A 22640-nucleotide genomic window follows, 5' to 3' on the forward strand; every position below is an offset into this window, starting at 1 on the left:
TCTCTCTCTCTCTCTCTCTCTCTCTCTCTCTCTCTCTCTCTCTCTCTCTCTCTCTCTCTCTCTCTTATTTCATTCTTATCTGCCATCTTAGAATCAATACTGTATATTGGTTCCAAGGCAGAAGAGCAGTAAGTGCTGTGACTGAGAAAATGTGGGTTTCAAGACTGTGAATTGCCAAAACTGTATAGATAATTTTTAGTGTCTTGATTTAAATCAAAAATAAGTGGTCGCCATGGGAAAAATTCCTAAATATGAAATACCCAAGTCAGCTGGGTTTTATGGAGATTTTAATTAATACAAATGAAGGAATTAAGGGAAGAGAGAGAGACAGAGTAAGAGGAAATAGTAGGAAAGGGCCTAGGCCTTGGCCTAGGCCTGAGCTTTAAGAGAGTCTTTTATCACTCACCACAAGATTTTGTCCCAAGCAAGTTCCAAACCTCCGAACTCCATCTCCATCTATGAACTCCAACTACTCTGAAACTCTCACTCTAAGTTCAGAGAGACAGAGCCTCCAAACTAACTTCAAACTCCCAACTAATTTCAGATAGAGACCAGCTCCTTTTAAAGAGAAATTTCTCTTATGTCACCTCCCCTAAATTTTCACATCCACCAATCACAGTAGATGTTTTCCCCAGTACTGACCATTCTTAGTTCACATCTTCTTTTGGGTAGACTAAAACTTCACACCTCTTTTGTTAAGCTTGCCTTTTGTAAGTTGCTTGACCTTTTAGTGATTAATTTAACCTTTATAGGTACTTAGCACCCTTTTGTATTAGATCTAAAAATAGACCTAGCTTAAGGTTCTAGCTTTACTATAAGTATGAATTCGGAGTTTTCATTGTTCAGTAAGGAGTTACAACTTTATCTTCCCCTAAGGCACTGTCTAAGTATGGGTGGAGTAATGTTAAAATTCCCAATACATTCCTGATCAAGTACCTTCATTTGTTTCAATAAGGGAATAGCCTTAACCAAATGTTCTAAGGTAGAGTCTGAGCAGTTTTAAGATTCACAGTGCTAGGCAATGGATGTTAAGTGACTTGCCCAGAGTCACACAGCTAAGAAGTATCTGAAGCCACATCTGAAGCAGAACCTCCTCTCTCCAGGTCTAACTCTCTATCCACTGAGCCACCTAGCTGCCCCAGCATATCATTTCATATCTCCATACCTTTTCATAGGCTGTCCCACATACTTTGCTTGCTTTTTGTTTTGATTGAAGACTTCTGTCTTCCTTGATGCTTATAAGACACAGTTCAAATTCCACTTTCTGCAAGAGGCCTTTCCCAGCTCCTCCTTCCCACCCCCAAACACACACCTTTGCTCTTTTATACTTTATATGTACAATTTGTTTTTTTACATGTTGTCTTCCCCCATTAGAATGTGATTTCCTAGAAGGCAGGTGCTGTAGATTTGCCTTTCTTTATATCCTTTAGTACTTAGCACAATGCCTGACAGTAAGTACTTAGGTACCTGTTGGCTGACTAACTGAAATTAGATTCCCTCTCCCTGTCCTCAGAGCTGAGGGGTCAGAAAAGCCTTTCCCTTAATCCTGTGCTCAGGGCTGCTGGGTGTAGAGAGTCTACAATTTCCCAGTAGCAAAGTCAATGTGCATCCCCAAAGGCAAGGCTGCTGTTAGAGTCCAAGCCCCTTTGAACAACTCATTCTTTTTTTTTATCTTGAGAAAATTTTATTTAATTAGTTAATTTAGAATATTTTCCATAGTTAAAAGATTCATGTTCTTTCCCTCCTCCTCCACTCCCTCCCCTAGCTGACACGCGTTTCCACTGGGTTTTAAATGTGTCATTGGGCAAGACCTATTTCCATATTATTGATATTTGCACTAGGGTGATCATTTAGAGTCTACATCCCCAATCATATCCCCATTGATCCATGTGATCAAGCAGTTGTTTTTTCTTCTGTGTTTCTACTCCCACAGTTCTTTCTCTGGATGTGGATAGTGTTCTTTCTCATAAGTCCATCAGAATTGTCCTGGATCATTGCATTGCTTATAGTAGAGAAGTCCATTACATTCATTTGTACCACAATGGTTCAGTCTCTGTGTACAATGTTCTTGGTACTTCTCCTTTTGCTCTGCATCACTTCCTGGAGGTCGTTCCAGTTCACATGAAATTCCTCCAGTTCATTATTCCTTTGAGCACAATAATATTCCATCACCAACAGATACCGTATTTTGTTTAGCAATTCCCCCAATTGAAGAGCATCCCCTCATTTTCCAGTTTTTTGCCACCACAAAGAGTGCAGCTATGAATATTCTTGTACATGTCTTTTTCCTTATTATCTCTTTGGGGTACAAACCCAGCAGTGCTATGGCTAGATCAAAGGTCAGATAGTCTTTTAGCACCCTTTGGGCATAGTTCCAAATTTGCCTTCCAGAATGGTTGAATCAATTCACAACTCCCCAGCAATGCATTAATGTCCTAACTTTGCCACATCCCCTCCATCATTCATTACTTTCCTTTGCTGTCATGTTAGCCAATATGCTAGGTATGAGGTGATACCTCAGAGTTTGAACAACTCATTCTTAAGTAGGACTTTTCCCATGCTGGAACATTTCCTCATTTGGAGATTCTTGGTCCCTGGTAAAAAGTTCTTCCTCATCTTCCCCTACAGTGGTTTTTCTTACTATGTTCCTACAATGATTTTTGGGGATAGGGCAAGGAGGTTCCATGAATACGAATATGACCCTGCCCCTAAGGTCTACTACACAAATCAAAGCAAAGCCAACAAGGGAAGTGCCATACTTGTTCCAGAGGTCTCTCAGCCCAGACAATAGGAAAAGAGTCTTCCTTAGAAAGAATGCACCTTCCAGTTGCTTAGGATTTTTCCCAGAGATTGTTTATAAGACATTGCTACTTTCATTGTTTCTCTTAGGTTATGTTCTGGATCCATGGTGGGTCACTAGCAATTGGATCAGCTTCCTCACAGGATGGATCACCTTTATCAGCCTATGAAGATATTGTTGTGGTACTGGTGCAATACAGATTAGGAATCCAGGGATTCTTGAGGTGAGACAGTGACTAGGATAGTTTTATAACCTTCCCCCAATCTGGGCCTCAATATGGCCAAACACAATGAATCTAACCTCTTCCACATGGCAGGCTTTCTAACACTTGTAAATGACTCTCATGTCTCCCTAAATTTTCTTTTTCACCATACTGAATACCCCTATTTCTTTTTCTTTTAAAATTTTTAATTTTAATAACAAATTTCCACATAAGTTTTCCAAAATTATATGATTCATATTGTCTTCCTCCCTTCTTCCCTTCCCCCTCCCAGAGCTGACAAGCAATTCAGTCTGGGTTCTACATATATTCTCATGCAAAACATATTTCTATATTGTTCATTTTTTAAAGTGAATAATCTTATAGAACCAAAACCCCAAAATTTATGCCCAAATAAACAAGTGATAAATCATGTTTTCATCTGCATTCCTACTCCCACAGTTCTTTCTCTGGATATGGATAGCATTCTTTTTCTTAAGTCCCTCAGAATTGCCCTGGATCATCTTACTACTGTTTGTAGCAAAATTTATCTCATTTGATTCTTCCACAATACTATAGTTACTGTGGATAATGTTCTCCTAGTTTTGCTTATTTCACTCTGCATCAGTTCACATGAGTCTTTCCAGCTCTTTCTGAAATCATTCTGTTCATGATTCCTTATAGCACAATAATATTCCATCACCATTATATGCCACAATTTCCTGTCATTTCCCAGTTGAGGGATATCCCTTTAGTTTCCAATCCTTTGCTACTATGAAAAGTGCAGCTATAAATATTTTTGTATAAACAGGTCCTTTCCCAATATTTTTTTCATCTCTTTGGGATATAGACCCAGTAGTGGTATTACTGGATCAAAAAGAATGCATTCTTTTAAAGCCCTTTGGACATAATTTCAAATTGCCCTCCAGAATGGTTGGATCAGTTCACTACTCCACCAGCAGTGCATTAGTGTCCCTACTTTGCCACATCCCCTCCAGCATTCATTACTTTCCTTTGCTGTCATGTTAGCCAATCTGCTAGGTGTGACGTGACTTAATTCTTCATATATTTGAGAAATGAGACCTTTACCAAAAACCCTTATTTCTTTTAGCCAATTCATATGTGATAATCTCTAGTCTTCTCACCACCTAGGCATCCTCTTTTGGAATATTCTAATGTGTCAATGTCCTTTCTAAAACATGACACCCAGAACTGAGTAAAATATACCAAATGTATTTTGAACACAGGCAGATTAACTAACTTCTGGACAAGAGGCCTTTTTTAACCTCAACCTAAGATCATGCTAGATTTTCTTGTCACTTCACACCATAAAAAAAACCCCAAACCCTTACCTTCTGTCTTAGAATTAATACTAAGTACTGGTTCCAAGGTAGAAGAACAGTAAAAGCTAGGAAATGGGGGTTAAGTGACTTACCCAGGATCATTTGGCTAAGTAGTATCTGAAGCCACATTTGAACTCAAGACCTCCTATGTATATAGATATCTCTCAATTAACTGAACCACCTAGCTGTAGTCACTTCACATTGTTGACTCATATTGTAATCATTAAATCAAGTTAACAAGCATTTATGAAGTAGCAACTATGTGTCAGACATTGTGTTAAGTATTGAGGATACAAAGGGAAAAAAGGGCAGTTCCAGCTCCCTAGGAGTTTACAGTCTGCAAAAAAACATGTATGGGGGGCATCTAGGTGGCTCAGTGGACTGAGAGACAAGCCTAGAGATGGAACGTCCTGGGTTCAAATGTGGCCTCAGAAACTTTCTAGCTGGGTGACCTTGGGCAAGCTTCTTCACCCCCGCTGCCTAGCCCTTTCCACTCTTCTGTTTTGGAGCCCATACACAGCATTGATTCTAAAACAGAAGGTAAAATTGTTTGTTTTTTAACTATGTATAAAGAAGAATTGGAAGGGATGTATGGGGTGTGGGATTAGTTTCAAAAGGAAGGCACTAAGATGAAGGAGCATTGTGAGAGGCTTCTTGCAGAAGGTGGGGCTTTAGCTGAGACTTGAAGGAAGCCAAGAGGCAGAGATGAGGAGGGAGAGGATTCCAACTATGAGGAACAGTTGGTGAAAATGTATAGAATTGGGAAATGAAATGTTTTGGGTTTTTTTGTTTGTTTGTTTTGTTTTGGTGAGAAATGATGCATTAATTCCCCCCTCCCCATCTTTTTCACATGAACTGTTTTCTAACCATGCCTCCTCAATGCTATAATTGTACAATTGACTATTTAAACCCAAATGTAGAATTTCACATTTATCTTTATTTAGCATCATCATATTAGATTCACATCACCATTCCAGTTTTCCTACATCTTTTTAGGTTTCGATTTAATCCCCCAATGTGCTAGCTATGCTTTAAAGATTCCTAATATTTGCAATTTGATATGCACACCTGGTTTTTTCATCTAAAGCATTAATAAATAGAAGTCTTTCTAGCATGTAGAACCTGACCCCAGGCTACCTGCTGTCTCTCTGGTTTTCAGCACTGGGGATGAGCTTGCACCTGGCAACTGGGGATTCTTGGACCTGGTGGCTGCTTTACAATGGGTCCAGGGCAACATTGCTCACTTTGGAGGAGATCCCGGCTCTGTGACCATCTCTGGACAATCAGCGGGAGGAGCTGCTGTCTCTCTCCTTGTGAGTTTGCAGATGATTCCCCATTCAGGGCAAACATAGGGTGGTGTAGTAGAAAGAGCAATGGAGTGGGAATCAAGCAACCTGGAAGTTGGAATAGAGGAATTCTAAGCTTCCTTCCTACCTAACATTATTTGATATTAATTCCCATGGCCAGCCTAATCTGTAGTCTTTCCTTGAATGTGGAATCACTTATACTAGAACTCTTCCTGAGGAGTATCTATCTCTTAGATATTCTGTTTTTGATTTATTTTTTTTCTTTCTTTTTTCTTTTTCATTTCTTGAAGGTTTTGTCTCCACTGACCAAAGGCCTATTCCATAGAGCCATATCACAGAGTGGGGTTTCCATTTTACCAGGCATGTTGACAAATAATCCTTTTCCCGTTTTTCAAGTAAGTTTTAATCTTCTTATTCTTCAGTGACTTAAGTTTTAGAGACTTCCATCCATTTTAAGAACATTTCCTTAGGTTCAAAGTTAGATCCAATTCCATTGGTTTGGGAGACACCATCTTGAACTATTAGCTTTTTTTCCAATCATGTGACAAGTAGCAAATGTTTGTACTTGAAGAGTCACAAGTTCCAAGCCTGACTCTTAACCAATAGACTATGGTGGTCCATTGTCCAACAGAAGATTGGGTCAGGACACCTGACTCTAAGTACTAGATATTGTCAGTAACTAGTCAGGTGACCTTGGGAATGTCACTTCTAATTTTGGGGTACCAGATTTCTATAAAATAAGGATTGGACTAAGTGACCTCTAAGCTCTAAAAGTTTTCAAATCTACAATCCTTAAAAAGCTTGGCCCAATAGTTAATATTCCTTAGAAAAATTTGGGGCCAAATTTTCAAACAATTATTTGATTGTATGATAATCTTTAAAAAGCTTAAACCAATGTTTAGTGATTTGGGGAAAACTTGATCTAGACTTTAAGGGTGGGAGGGGTAGAAAGTGGAAGATTGGGTTGGAGAATTTTTCTTGTCTCCTACATTCTTTTCATTGGGAAACAGAAATTCCCTCAGTCTTTTCCTTTGAAACTTATAAATATCTATTCTTTTGAAACTCCTAGACTATTGCTCAAGTCTTTGGCTGTGAAGGTTCCAGCTCTGCCATTTTGATCCAGTGCTTACGGAATAAAGATAACATGATATTCACTAGGAATTTGTCATCTGTGAGTTTGCTTTTTTCTGGAAACAGATGGATCTAGTATAACTGATAGATTGTACTATGTTGAATTATACAAAATCTTTTCAATTTAATGTACTGAAAATTATACATTTTGCATTTCACAATGTTCTCCATCTCTTAACTCACAAATTGTTCTCCCAACCTTTAAACTGAATATATTTTCTATTATTCAAATTTACTTACAATAACTTCTTTTATGTCTAGTTCATGTATCCATTTTGATTTGGTCTAAGTGAATGGTGTAAAATATTGGTCTATACCTAGTTTCTACCAAACTACTTTCCTTGTCCCAACAATTTTTACCAAATAGTGATTTCTTATCCCAAAACCTGTATCTATACTTTTGTCAAATACAAGGTTACTATAATTATTGGTTCTGCCCATCCATGAACAATTAACATTTCTATAATTATTTAGATCTGACTTCATTTGTGTAAAACAGTATTTTATAATTATGTTCAAGTAGTTCCTAGGTTTGTTTTGGCAGGTACACTCCCAGGTATGTTATTATTTCTATGATTATTTTAAATGCACTATCTCTATCTCTTCTTACAGGGTTTTGTTAGTAATATATAAAAATGCCAATGACTTATGTAAGTTTATTTTATATCCTGGTATTTTGCTAAAATTATTGATAATTTCAGCTAACTTTTTAGTTGAATAACTAGTATTTCCCATATATTCCATCATGTCACATACAAAAAGAGAAAGTTTTATTACTTCTTTCCTATTCTGATACCTTTCATTTCTTTTTTTGTTATTTTATTGTTATTGCTAGCATTTCTAATACTATATCAAATAATATTAGGGATAATGGGCATCCTTCTTTCACTCCTGATCTTTTTGGGAAGTTTTCTAGCTTCTTCCTATTACAAATAATAGTTACTAATGGTTTTAGGTAGTTGCTTTGTATAATTTTGAGAAAAAACCCATTTATATCCATGTTTTCCAGTGTTTTTAATAAGAATGAGTGTTGTATTTTTCTGAAGGTTTTCTGGACCTATCGATATAATTATATAATTTTTTGGCTTTTGTTATTAATTTAATTATGTTGATAGTTTTCCTGATATTAAGCCATCCCTGCTTTTCTGGTATAAATCCCATTTAGTAACAATTTATAATCTTAAATGATATATTTTTGTAATCTTCTAGCTAGTATTTTATTTACAATTTTTGCACCCATATTCATGAATGAAATTGTTCTATAATTTTCTTTCTCTGATTTTGCTCTTTCTAGTTTAGATATCAGCACCATGTTTGTTTTATACTCCTTTTTACATATTATTTCAAATAATTTATTTAATATTATAATTAGTTGATCTCAAAATGTTTGGTAGTATTTACTTATAAGTCTATCTGGTACTGATATTTTTTTAAGGAATTTCATTTGTGGCCTGTTCAATTTCTTTTTCTGATATAGTTTTATTTAGTTATTCTATTTCCTCCTGTAGTAGGATATTTGCTAATTAAGGGTTAATTAAGAGTATATTAGAAAATAGTTACATAGCATAACTTATGGATAAATGCATAGGTAAGGTGTAAGTTAAGGCTTCTTTAAATGGAATCTCAGAGATGAATTGTGGGTAAGAGAATTATTTTTCTCAAAATGCCTTGAGTTACAGTTTTCCAAATGTCTTTGTATTTTTGGGTTGATCCTATGCAGATAGGAGATCCTGATAGAGGGGAAGAATGGGAAATTTCTCAACTGCTACCTACATAAAATTTCATCTAGCAGACCAAAATCAGTGAAGGAGATCACTGGGTGAATTATCATTTCAAACCCACTTGGTTTGCTGTGAGTATGGAGGAAGATCTTGGAGATTCTGAGCTGTTTTTTTCCAACTATACATACAGCTAAGAAGAAAAACTCAACTTACTCTTTTTTTTGTGTGTATAAGATAAGAATTTAAATGGCTGGGGGGCGGGGTATATAAAATAGGAAGAGGGTATAGCCCCAACTTTGTTGGGGACTGAAGAAACTCTTGTGAGTCAGATTTATTTGGGTGGTTAGATAATATTTATTAGCTTAGGATAAGTATATTATATGAACTCTTATATACTTATTTCCTTTTTCTATCCCTTTTCTTTAGTACTTTTTTATCATAATAGATACATTTTTTTATACTCCTGGCTAAGCCAGAATTCTTGAGACTGCTCTGAGAACCATCTTGTCTCAACAGTCATAACTTAATAGCCTATCCATATAGGATAAATTATTGGTAAAAACACACTATACCAATAATCTAGTAAGGGTTAATAAACCCTTACAAAAGTTTAGTGACCCAATCTTGGAAAGAACCTACAGAACTAAGAACAAAATAATATTAATATTTTCAAAGATCAAGTCAGATACAGGCAGACAGTTTACTAACCCTTACAACACTCCTCTGATAGTCCAGGAAGTTTGTTTGTTTGTTTGTTTGTTTTGCAAGATTTCTTCCATTTCACTTACTTTGTTTAATTTGTTGGCTTATAATTGAGCAAAAATAACTCTTAAAAATTGCCTTAATTTCATCTTCATTGGTGGCATATTCATCCTTTTCATCTTTAATGCTAGTGGTTTGATTTTTCTTCTATTTTTAAAATCATGTTAACCAAATGGCTTATCTATTTTGTTGATTTTTTTTCATAAAGCCGACTCATAGACTTATTTATTAATGAAATGATTTTTTATATATGGTTTTAGTGTTCCCACAGTTAGTTTTTAGAATTTCTAATTTGGTGTTTATCTGGGGATTTAAAATTTATTCTTTTTCCAATTTTTAAAATTGAATTCCCAATGCATTGATCTTTCTCTATTTTACTGATATCAGCATTCAGAGATATAAATTTTCCTCTCCTGCATTTGCTATATCCCATAGGTTTTGGTATGTTGTCTCAATATCATTCACTTTAATAGAATTATTTATTGTTTCTATGATTTGTTCTTTAATCTACTCATTATTTAAGATTAAGTTATTTAACCTTCAATCAATCTTTACTTTGTTTTCCATGGTCCCTTATTACATGAAATTTTTATTGCATTGTGGTATAAAAAGGATGCATTTAATATTTCTACTTTACTACAACTAAGTATAATATTTTGTGGCCTAATATGTGGTCAATTTTTGTAAAGATACTATGTGCCACCAAAAAGAAGGCATACTCTTTTCTGTTTCCATTCAATTCTCTCCAGATATCTATCATATTTAACTCATCTAAGATACTAATAATCTACTTAACTTTTTTCTTATTAAATTTTTGGTTAGATTTATCTAGTTCTGAGAGGGGAAAATAAAATCCCCCCACTATTGTTTTTTTGTCTCTTTCCATCTGTAACTCATTTAGTTTTTCCTTTCTAAATTTGAATGCTATAACATTTGGTGCTTATAGGTTTAATATTTACATTTCATTATCTCTGGTACCTTTTAACATAATATACTTTCCCTGTTTATCTCTTTTGATCATATCTATTTTAGCTTTAACTTTTTCAGAGGTGATAATTGCTATCTCTGCTTTCTTTGTCTCAGCTGAGGAGTAGTATATTCTGCTCTATCCCTTTATTTTTACTCTATGTGTATCTTTCATTTTTAAGTGTGTTTCTTGTAAAGAATATATTGTTGGATTTTGGGTTTTGATTCATTCTGCTGTTTTCATTTTATTGGTGAATTCATCTCATTCACATGCAAAATCATAATTGCTAGTTGTGCATTTCTCTCCATTCTCTTTTTCTTTACTGTTTGTCCTTCTCTTCCTTTTTTTTTTGCCATATCTCACCTCAGATGTCCAGTTTCTCCTGTCTACTACCTCTTTAATTGGTACTCCCTTCTTAGAACTCTTCTCTTATACACTCTCTTGGCCATTATAGTTCTAAATTACCCCACCCTTCTAAATATCCCTCCTTTGACTCTCCCTCTTATATTTAAGTTTTTATTCTATCCACCTTTTCAAAAATATTTTATTTCTCTCCTACATTCTGTCCTTCTATCTCTTGACATGAATTCAATTCTAAAATCCCTCTCTTATCTTGTCCTAAGAATCCCTTCCTTATCCCCTCATTTGTTGATATGTATTTATGTACTCCCATTGTGAATCTTAAAAACTACTCAGACTGTACTTTAGAAGATTTGATTTAGCTATTTCCTTATTATAACAATGGAGATACTTGGTCTAACAGAATTAGGAATGTCTTGGGAACTTTACATTACTCCACCCATACTTAGACATACTTTAGGGGAAGATAAAGTTGTAAACTCCTGATTGAACAATGAAGGTACTTAACTCATACCTTATAGTGAAGCTAGAAGTTTAAGCTAAGTCTATTTTTAAATCTAATGCAAAAGGGTGTTAAGTACCCATAAAGGTTAAATTAATCACAAAAAGGTCAAGTAACTCACAAAAGGTAAGCTTAACAAAGAAGTGTGAAGTACCTCAAAAGATATAATCTAACCAGAGAAGATGAGAACTAAAGAGTGGTGAGAACTAAGAATGGGCAGTCCTGGAGAAAAACGTCTACTGTGATTGGTAGATGTGAAAATTTAGGGGCTGTGACACAAGAGAAAAGGTCTTTAAAAGGAGGTCTAGATGAGCAGCAAAAGGAGTTCAGAGGAGGAACTGAGCCTGGAGGATCTCTCTCAGACAGTTTGCTGAGACGGTGGTGAGTGATAAGACTGACTCCCTTTCCCTTGGGCTCAGGGAGGTCACTTTGGCCAAGGCCTTTAACTACTGCCTGGCTCAGGCTGAGCCAGAGCAGTTTAAATTAACTCTTTCCTCTCTCTCTCTTCTTCTTAATTCCTTCTCTCTATATTAATTAAAGTCACCATAATTTCCAGATGATTTGGGTATTTTATTATTTTGGGATTTTCCCTGGTGACCCATTAATTTAGATTTTCAAGTCTCAAAGCTAAAATTATCCTTACACTTTCTAGGTATCCCTCCCTTTTCTTATCCCCTTACTTTCTTTTCTCTTAATATACTCTTACTTTTCTTTGTCCCTTCATTTCTTAAAGGGACTCTTAGCTACTCCTTTATCCTTTCCCCTTTCCCTCTGATTTCTCTGTTCAGTAAGAAGACTTTCCCCCTTCTAGCTGTATATGTTCTTTCCTCTTTAACCCAGATCTGATAAAATAAGGGTTCTAGTACCATCAGCTTTCCACCTCCTCTTCCCCTTCTTTATGACAGTTCTTCCATTCATTTCTCTTTTAAATGAGATAATTGTTCCATTTTATCTCCTCTGCTCTATTTCATTATTATGATTAGTTCATTTCATTGTATTAAACTCAACTTCAATTCAACTCAACCCCCAAACCTTAAATCTTCTATTTATATGCTCTTTCAAGCTACCCAGGTAATTATGTCATTTTTAGGGGGTATAGATGACATTTTTCCATATAAGAAATAAACAATTTCAACTTTTCAGTCACTTATAATTGGTCTTTAAATTTACCTTCTTATATTTCATATAGATCAAATTTTCTACTGAGTCCTGGGTCCACCCTGATCCCTCCCAAGAATAGTTGAAATGCCTTTAGTTTGTTAAATGTTTCATTTCCCCCCCTATGTAATTATGCTTAACTTTGCTTGGTATATTATTCTTGTTATTCTTGGTAATCCCATTTCCTTTGCACTTTGAAATATTGTGTTCCATTCTCTCCATTCTTTTAATATTGAAGCTTTTAAGTCTTGTGTTATTCCAACTGTAGTTCCATAGTATATAAATTGGTTTTTTTCTTGTTACTTATAGTATTTTTCTCCTTAACTTGGGAACTACAGATCTTAGAAATGCTGTTCTTATGCATTTTAATTTTGGGGTCTCTTTGTGGTAAATTCTTTCTCCTTTGGTTCTAGAATTTCTAGATAATAGTATGATATAGTCTGATAATTCTTATATTGTTTTTCCTTGTTCTATTTTCTAGATCAGTTGTTTTTAATTATGTCTCATATTCTCTTCTATTATTTCATTGTCTTGATTTTACTTAGTCATTGCCTTAGGAAGTCATTAGCTTCCACTAGTCCAGTTCTAGTGTTTAATTAATTATTTTCTTCCATGAGATTCTGGGTGTCTTTTTCCATTTGAACAATCTTTCCTTCATAATTTCCTTGCATTGTTCTTTTTTTCCCTAATTATTCCTCAACCTCACTCATTTGGTTTTTGAGGTCATTTTAAATTTCTTCCACTTGAGCTTGTGATCATTTATCATTTTTCTTTGTTGTTTCAGAAATAGGTATTTTTACTTCTCTGTCCTCTGTTCGAAATCAGGTCTTCTCTGTCTCCATAATAGCTGTTAATAGTTGGGTTGTCTCCTTTGATTATTCATTTAAAATTTTTTTCTACAACCAAGCCCATAGGCTTCATTATAAGCTGTATGCTAGAGTCTCAGAGTTTCTTGGCTGTGGGAGATGATGCCTCAGTTTCAGAGGGTTTGTGTGTGTGTGTGTGTGTGTGTGTGTGTGTGTGTGTGTGTGTGTGTGTTTTAAATTTCCTGGGTCCTATTTAGTTCTTCCAGTTTGTTTAATCCAGGGTCAGGGGTAATCCCTGGTCTGCCCCTCCCCAGTCATCTGTTTCTCCAAAGGACAGGAATTTAGGTCCTTGAACAATGACTGGCCCTTTTCCAAATAGCACCCTTCAACTCCCTGAGAAAGAAGAACTAAATCTGTACTCCAGACAGAAATAAACCTGAAATCAAGGTACTATTTCCAGTCATTGAAGAGAATCTCTGACAAGGAAGGAATTTCAGAACTCAGGTCATAGAATGGCAAAGATGGAAGGCATCCTAGAGACAAAAATATGACATTTATCAGAGACCTTGAACATAACATGTTTGGACACAAATCATAGCATTATAAAGCTGGAAGAGACTTTTGAACATAAAAAATAAGGGCTGGAAGGGACCTAGTCAAATCCAATCTCATTTTGTAGGTGAGGAAACTGTGGCCAAAAGAAGGAAAATGACTTTTCCAAGTACTGACAATAAGTTAGGTAGAAGTGAGATGAAAACCCTAATTTCCTAACTCCTGGCCTTATATAGGTGAATCCAAAATGAAAGAATAATCCACAAAAAGTATTTCCTTCTTCTCTCATAGCTGCCATTAATCCCGATGACAGTGGATGGTGTTTTTTTACTAAAGCTCCCAGAAAAGATGTTCTCAGAGAATGAATTTCCAAGAGTCCCCTATTTACTTGGGGTCAACAATCATGAATTTGGGTGGTCAATACCTTTGGTAAGATCATTTCAATGATTTGGCAGGGAGTGGGGATGGAGGGTAGACCCATGATTTCATTGGTATGAGGAGTCTGAGGTGGTGAAACTTCTACCAGTGCATACTGGCATCTACTTTAAGGCTGAAAAGTCTTGGACAGTTACTGAGACCAGAGTTTTGAACTCTCTATTCTCAGCATTTTGGGGGGGAGGGTTCCTTCTTTGATAGAAATAGCAAAAACATCAACTACCATTAACATAGTATTTTCAAATTTGCATAGCAATTTATGGATTTTGTTGAAGTATCAGGAAAGGAATGTGAGGTTGTTCTGTGCCAATGATGTTTCCCTGGGTTCCAAGATCCTGGGATTCTATGATTTAGAGTGGGAAGGGACTTGGGATATTTCTAGTGTAACATTAGACCAACTCTAATTTTATAGAGAGCGAAATTGAATTCAGAAAAGTCACAACCTGTCCAAGTCCTCACAGCTAGTAAATAAAAGAGCCTATACTTGAATCAGATCTTCTGCTTCCTAAAACAAAGCCTTTTCATCTATCTAATGCTAATAATTTGCCCCCCGCCCCAAACCAGTCAATTAGCCAGAATCTGGGTCTCCCAAAAAGGAGATTGGAGTCTCATTCTCAAAATTCACAAGATTCTTGTTTGTTGGTTCAAGTTGAGCTGGAGCCAGCTTAAGAGAGCCAGCCTCAAGAAAGAGTCCATTTTTCAGGGTGAGCATTTCAGTAAAATGGCACAGATTTGATATAATATCTTTTTGATAGTTTAGACTTTAAAAAGTGATGGTGAAAATGTTAATAATGCAGATTAGACTTTAAAAAGTGATTGATTAAATGATCAAAAAGTATGTCTTGCTTTTGAAGACCTGGTTATTAAATATTTACCACCATACCGCTGCTTCTTACTTACACTGTTGGCCTAGAATCATAGAATCCAGGCTTGATAGCAGTGGAATCTTTAAAATCATCTAATCTACTCTAAACCTCCCTCTATTCCATATCCCCCCATTTGACATGGGAACAAAGTGGGAGAAGGGAAATGAACGGCCAGTAGCTCTATAGTGTTGGTGGCAGAGTACTGCGATTTACTACGATATCTCATGGGATAGAGCGTCATGGACAGGGGTCTCATCAGAGATGAGGTGGAAGTGGACGAAGAGTTAAAAAGACAACACTTGTCACCAGCATGCTTCCTACAATCTAGATTTACTCTACCATGCTTCTCCTCCAATAGGCTTCAGGCTACTGCTGCCTGTTGCCAGAAACAGTCCCTATTTTGTCTGTTTTTTACTGTGGGAACCAAGCTTAGCTAGTTAAAGGAATCAAACCGTCAACAAACATAATTTTGACTAGAGCCTGACCTCTGGAGCCAGGGAAGAGATTACTCTCTGCCTTCACATTTTTTTACTCAAGGCTACTCTTTCTCACAGCTGTGCCCTTTTCATGACCCTTTTACAGGAGAAGAGGGGGAAGTTTTGGGGGGGATTTAACCCCTTGGTTAACCCTAACCCCACAGTTCTCCACAGCAGGGCTCATTCTCAGATCCAGGCATCTTTACTCTTGAGTTCAGTTCATGCTTTTTGCCCTGTATCGATCTACATCACGAAGTGGGTCTCATTTCCTATATTTGGGAATAACTTTAACTCCAAATAGCTGGGTTCTCCTCCAAACTCTGTAACTTGATGATTGAAGGGCTTTAGACACATAGTAGGTACTTAATAAATGATTGTTGATGATGATGACGATAACCATTATTATTCACAGTAATTCTGATTTTCCACTTTAAAAAATTGAATTATTAGTCTCTTCCCCAGTATTTTATGATCTTGGATTTTACAATGCATTTAATTCCTGTTCTGGGTTATCTAATTTATTTCATCTAAATATTTTTCTTTCTTTTTTCTTAAATATAGTACAAAATAGTTTGATAATTACTGCTCTCTAGTATGATTTGAAATCTGATAGTGAAAGTTCCCCTTCCTCCTTTAAAAAGTTTTTCTCTTAATATTCTTTCCCTTTTGTTTTTTTCAGATGAATAGATATACATTTTATAATTTTCCTCCATTCTATGAGACAGTCCAGTGGTGTTTTGAAATATTTTGCATTAAATCTATAGAATAATTTGGGTGGCATTGCTAAGAAAAGTAAAGTCAATAAGCATTTATATACTTACATTTATACATTTATTATGTTCTACATCAGTGATGGCAAACCTATGGCATGGGTGCCAAAGATGGCATGCAGAGCCCTCTCGGTGGGCACATAGCCATGCCTTCCCCCCACCCTCCCGAGTTTGTCACTAGAAAGGCAAAGTGACTCAGGCAGAGCTCTTCCTTTCCCCCTTTCCACCATGCCTGGCAGCATTTTTTCACATCACCTGCCCCTCCACCTAACAGCCCAATGGGAATGCTTCTTCCCTCCCCTATGTGTGATAAGGGGAGGGAGGGTCATGCCCAGCACTTGGTGGGGGGAGCAGGCCACAGCATTGGGTCTCTGGGGGAGTGTGAGCATGGCACTTGGTCTGGGGGTGGAGCCTGACACTCCATCTCTAAAAGGTTCGCCATCACTGTGCTAGGCTCTCTCCTAAGAGGTAGATATATAAATAGAAGCAAAAAGAGAAAGGTCTCTACCCTTAAAGAGCTTATATTATAATGGAGTAAGACAAAATATAACAGGAATCTGAGAAAATGGGGGAAAATATTCATGCTGGAACAAGGTGAAAAAGACATCCAGGTTCACCTCTATACCACAGTGAGGAATTAAATTTGGTTTTGAGTGCAGTATAGGGATAGAACTACCATGTTAAAGGGGGAAATTTTTTTTCATACTTATATTTTTGTTAATGCCTTCTCTAGAGGGTGGTAATAGAAGTCTATTCTGAACCTGAATAGACTTCTGGGATTTAGAATTTGAGAATTTGTTTTGTTTTCTTCAATTAAAAAAACGTCTCCTATTTCCTTCTTCATTTTTCTCCATATAGCAATTAAGTCCAGATTTTCTGAATTCTTCTCATAGCTCAGTTAACTTTTATAAGTTTAGTTATTATGCCAGGCTATCAAGACATTTAATATTGATATCCTTTCATTGTCAGTGGTACCTTTAAGCATGATTTAAATAGTAACAGTAAACATTTATGTAGTGCTATTAGATTTGAAAAGAGCTTGACATATTAACTCATTTGATTTGATCCTTGCAATCATATTTTATTGCTTATCTTTCTATTCCATTTACTCATGAGTTAACCTTTTAAAATACTTTCTAGATTTACATTGATCCAGACACTATGGTATTCAGAGACAAAAGCATGGGATATTAAATTAGACATCTGGGTTTGAATTTTCCCTTTGGCACCTATCAATTATATGACTCTGAGAAAAGTCCCTTTATCTCCCCTGAGTTTTATTTTCTCCTTGAATAAAAGGAGTTACTCACTCTTTAATTCTAAGGGATATGAGGATCCCTGGCAACATGGCGGTCATACAATGACTATCCATGAATTCAAAAAACACATGACATCAAACAACTACTCAAATGCTACTCTTTTTGAACTTTTATATAATTTATTGAGATCTTTTGTTTTATATCACAATAACTTCTAAATATGCTTCCTCTCGGAAATACTTTTAAATTAGATTGAATTTTATTCATCACATTTTCATTTAAGACCTACCTGAGGATCAAATGAGATAATAATTATGAACTTCTTAGCACAAGACCTAGCATATAGTATGCCTTTCTATAAAGGCTAAATATCATTATTACAATCATTCACATCTGAAAAAGCTATACATATATTGTTCGAGGACAATTTTTCAGGCTATATGAGGTACCGTTTCTTTGAATCATAGATCTGTAGCTATAAGGGACCTTTACCTTACAAATGAGGAAACTGAGACCAAAAGATTTATTTATTATGCTGAATCATTTAATGACTAATGCCATGGATAGTGCAGATTTGCATCTTGGAGATAAAATTTTAATGTATGAATTAATAAATTTTTTTCAATAATTCTACATTTAGGCATTTATGGCCTAGAGGTTGGTAACTATTAGACTTGATGTCCTCAAAGTTCCCTCCTGGTTCTAAAGTCTATGATAGTTCAAAGGAGAGATTGTTCTTCAGATTGTTCTTTAATCCCATGGGAAAATCTAATATCAGCGAAGTTATGTGCCCAGATTGTTGCCCCAAAGCGAGGAAGTCGTATCAATACATTGAGAATGCTGGATATGTTCTTGGGGATGAGGGTCGGTGTCAGGTGTGGGTCCCAGCTGATCGGTCTTTGTCGGGGCCTCTTAGATGAAAGGCTGAAAAACTATAATCTTTTGACCAGAGATTTACTTTTCTCTGCCAGGCATGGTTTTCTAAGGATCTGGAAAATGGAATGAAAAAAGAAATTGCACTCAACATGTTGAAGAACAGAAGCCTTATCATGGTCAGAACACATTTGGGTCTTTCCTTCTGACTCCTTCTCCTGATTCCTTTTGTAGTTCTATATCCCCCATGGACAGGTTTATTTATATCCACTGGGTAGCACCAGTATTTGGGGACCTAAAAATGGAAGCAGCCATAAAGCCAGAGGGTCACTGAGTGGGAAAGAATTTTTTTTTTCAGGAAGGTGATCAGTATTCAGAGAACAACCCCTGGGTGAGATCTGGGTGTTTTGGAAAGAGTACTGAACCAGGGGGCAGCTAGGTTGCTCAGTGGATAGAGACAGGAGGTCCTGGGTTCAAAAATGGCCTCACAATTCCTAGATGTATGACCTGGGGAAGTCACTTAATTCTAATTGCATAGCCCTAATTGCTCTTCTGCCTTGGAACTGATACTTAGTATGGATTCTAAGACAGAAGATAAGGATTTAAAAAAAAAAAGAATACTGGACCAGAAGACCTTCGTTCAAATGTTCTCTCTACCACTAACTACCTAGATGATCTTGGTCAACTTACTTAAACCTATCACACCTTCTGTTTCTTCATCTATAAAATGAGAATAATTATATTTCCATCCTCCTGAGCCCTCTTGAAGAGAAAGGACTTTCGAATAAAGAATACTAGAGCAGAAAGAAATTGTAGCATATTTAGAATGTTGAAACGTGGCAAATCAGATTTGGAATGAGGTGTTAGAACATAGAATGTCGGAAATGAAAGAAATTTTAGAACATTAGAACGTTGAAACAGCTAATATTGGAGGCAATGTGGAGAATAAGCCTTAGAATGAAGACAGCCTGGATCCCAATCCTGCCTAACACAAACTGACCCTAGGCAAGTCACTTAACTTTTCAGTGTCCCTAGACAATTTCCTCAAACTCAGAAGAGTTACTAGCTTGCATCAGGAGAAGGAAGTTCCCCACTGGAAGGTACCCATACCAATGAAATCACAGCTCCAGCTAAAAGCAGAACCAAACAAAATAGAGGAGCTAGAAGGATCCTTAGGCAATAAATAACAGTGACATTAGACCTTAAGAGATCACCAGGTATAACCCCTGCCTTGAGATCTAAATGAACCAGAGGCTCAGTGAGTAATTTGCCCAAGATTCCATAATAAAACTGAGTTCTAGAGAGGCAAGGAATTTGCCCAGTCACATAGTTAGTATCTCAGATGTAGAATGTGAGCTAAGGAATTCTGATTTCAACTCTAATATTCTACTTACTACACCAATTTGGTGCTACAACCCAAACATAATAATTCTTCTTGTTCAGTCATCTCTGATTCTTTGTGACCCCATTTGTGGTGTTCTTGGCAAAGATAGTGGAGTGGTTTGCCATTTCCCTCTCCTCTTCTTTCTCCAAGTGATTTTACAGATGAGGGAACTGAAGCAAATAGGGTTAAGTGACTTGCCCAGGATCACACAGCTAGTAAGTGTCTGAGGCCAGATTTGAACTCAGAAAGATGAGTCTTCTTGACTCCATCCACTGTGCTACCTAGTAGCCTAGCATTTATATAGTGCTTTAAGATCTGCACAGTGCTTTAGAAGTTTTATTTCATTTTATACAACACTAGGAGGTATCTGTTATTATTATTCTCATTTTTATAGATAAGGAAACGAAGCAGATGAGATTAAGTATCTTGCCTAGGGTCACACAACTAGTAATATCTGAGGTTGTGTTTGAATTGAAATCTTCTTGACTCCAAGTCCAGTGGTCTATCCACTGTATGCTCCAATGGCCTCAAACAGCTAGATTATGTGTGATGATTCCAAGCCCGATGATCTTACCATTATACCAAATTTAAGTTAAAGGAGATGTAGGCTCTGCTGATGATTACTATGGACTCTCCTAAGTTCTCACCTCAGTTTATCCCAGGGCATCCCCCCTGAACTGATCCATCTGGCCGCAGATGTGTATATTGGTAACCAGACAGACCCATTAGCCATTCAGAATGCAGCTCTGGACATATTTGGAGACATGTTTATTCTTCAAAGTCTGAAATTTTCGGAGGATCTCAGAGGTGAGCTATACCTGAATTGTTCTCGCTTGAAGCCCAAGGCACCAAACTGCCCCAAATTCAAGGGACCCAAGAATTAAAACACAATCAGATCAGGGTAGGAGGAGTCCAAGGCCATCCTTTTATCATTTACACAGGCTTCCTCTCTAAAGATCAGTGATAATGGGAGCAGCTAGATGACTCAGTGGATTGAGAGCCAGGCTTAGAAATTGGAGATCCTGGGCTCAGATCTGGCCTCAGATACTTCCTAGCTGTGTGACCTTGGACAAGTCAATTAACCCCCATTGTACCACTCTCCTGCCTTGGAACAAATAAGCAATATTGATTATAAGATGAAATGTAAGGGTTAAAAAGAAAGAAAGTCAGGATCTAAGGAGTATTTGATCTTATTTCTCTCAAAGGTATCACCACTATTCTAGTCTACCCAATTTAAAATCTTAGGGTCATCCTTAACTTCCCTCTCTCTCACCCCATGTTTACGCTTAGTTGCCAAATATTTCTGTTTCTGCCTCAGTAACATCTCTTTCATTCAAAACCTCTCACAGAGCTTTCACCCTCATTCAGCCTCTCATCACCTGGACTATTTCTACAGCCTCCTACTTTTGCATCTTGTCTCAAGCTTCTCCCCATTTCAGTCCATTTTCTATACTCCTGCCAACGTATTTTTCTTTAAGCATAGATCTGACCATGTCTATCCTCTATATTATCAAGCCTAGTGGCTCCTCATTGCCTCTAGGGCCAAATAAAAGTTCCTTTGTTAAACTCTTGAGGGGAAGATGGTGCAGCAGGGCATGAAACTACCGCACTCTCCAAACTCCCCTACAAACCATAAAAAATAAAGCCGCAGAATCAGTGCTAAAAGTGTCAGAAATAGATAAGAGATGGGAATGAAGCTGAGTAGCCAAGGACAGCTTGGTTAAAATCTCACCTGATTAAGATATGAAAATAAGAGGCAAGCCCTGTGCTTGACTGAGCAGCCTAACCTAATCTGCTTGACATGGGAGCCTACACCAATGGAGTCAACAGTCAGAGTCCTAGGAGCAGTTCTTTGGTCATCAGCCTTAGTTCTGGCAATCCCCATCTACCCACAACTCTGGGGTGGTGACTGACATGGGAAGGACTTTGTGGCCCAGGCACACTGACCAGACACTGATCAGTCACAAGCTGCAACTTCAGGAAGGAGGAGAGAGTATACATAATTGAGAGTAGTTGCTGAGAGGTGAGGTTCCTACTGGCTGTGGTCACCCCTAGAAAAGTGGAGTCCCTGTTCCAGAGGATAGGCAAACTGATGCAGACAACTGGAACTGCAAAGAGTGGAACTGTCTGCTTGCTATGGCAGAACTGCTGGGTGGCCCTTGCAGAATTAAGTAGGGACCAAGAAAAGACAAGTACAAAAACTCTGAAACCTGAGGCATCATCCCCCAAACCCTGAGAACAGAACCCAACTCTAGCATAAAGCTAAGAATTAAGCCTATTGACTGCTAAATATTTTTTAAATGAGTAAACAAAAGAGAAAGAACCCAACTATAGATAGCTTCAATGGGGATAGAGAAGACCAGGGTTCAAATTCAGAGGACAGTGAAGTTAAAAAAAACCTACCTCTAAAACAGTAAAGAAAAACATCAAATAGCCCCAAACTCAAAAAGAGTTTCTGGAAGAGCTTATAGAAAAGACTTCAAAATCAAATGAGAAATCAGAGAGAAGAATGCTTAGAAGATTATAACCCAGCTTCCCACTTCTCTTGAAAGGGATTTTGGAGGGAGTGAGGACTGGGGAATGAAGATGGGTGGGAGGAAATACATGGTAATTACTAACTTGTGAACTGACAAAGTGAACTGGTTATGTACATACAAATGTTAACATACTATATAAATATTGTTTGAAGGATAAAAAAATCAGATGAGAGAGGTTGAGGAAAAATTAGAAAAAACAAAAGCAACGCAAAAAATTCATGAAACAAAGGTCACATAATTGGAAAAAGAGACTTAAAAACTCATGAAAGAAAACAACTCATTAAAAATTAGAATTTCACAAAGAAGAACTAATGGATTCCCAAGGCAACAAGAAATAAGAAAGCAAAATCAAAAGAATGTAAAAAATAGAAGAGAATATGAAAAAACTTATTACAAAAACAATTGACCTGAAAAACAAAAAGTAAAAATTAA

At 36.8% G+C, this 22640-nt stretch overlaps 1 protein-coding gene across 7 annotated transcripts in view; it reads left to right on the forward strand.

The window, feature by feature from the left end:
- The window catches only part of LOC100019607 (carboxylesterase 3), a 79112-nt gene that overhangs the window by 46964 nt on the left and 9508 nt on the right, over positions 1-22640 (forward strand). For 6 of the 7 annotated variants that reach the window (XM_056802097.1, XM_007477112.2, XM_007477115.2 and 3 more), the window contains exons 5-11: positions 2890-3023; positions 5502-5655; positions 5940-6044; positions 6719-6820; positions 13900-14037; positions 18386-18466; positions 20334-20478. In XM_056802097.1, coding sequence (XP_056658075.1) covers positions 2890-3023; positions 5502-5655; positions 5940-6044; positions 6719-6820; positions 13900-14037; positions 18386-18466; positions 20334-20478 — 859 coding nt within the window. The remainder of the gene's footprint in view (positions 1-2889; positions 3024-5501; positions 5656-5939; positions 6045-6718; positions 6821-13899; positions 14038-18385; positions 18467-20333; positions 20479-22640) is intronic. The other variant, XM_056802243.1, reaches the window with a different exon arrangement.

This window comes from Monodelphis domestica, chromosome 1 (genome assembly GCF_027887165.1).
Source record: "Monodelphis domestica isolate mMonDom1 chromosome 1, mMonDom1.pri, whole genome shotgun sequence".
Classification (NCBI taxonomy): Eukaryota; Metazoa; Chordata; class Mammalia; order Didelphimorphia; family Didelphidae; genus Monodelphis; species Monodelphis domestica.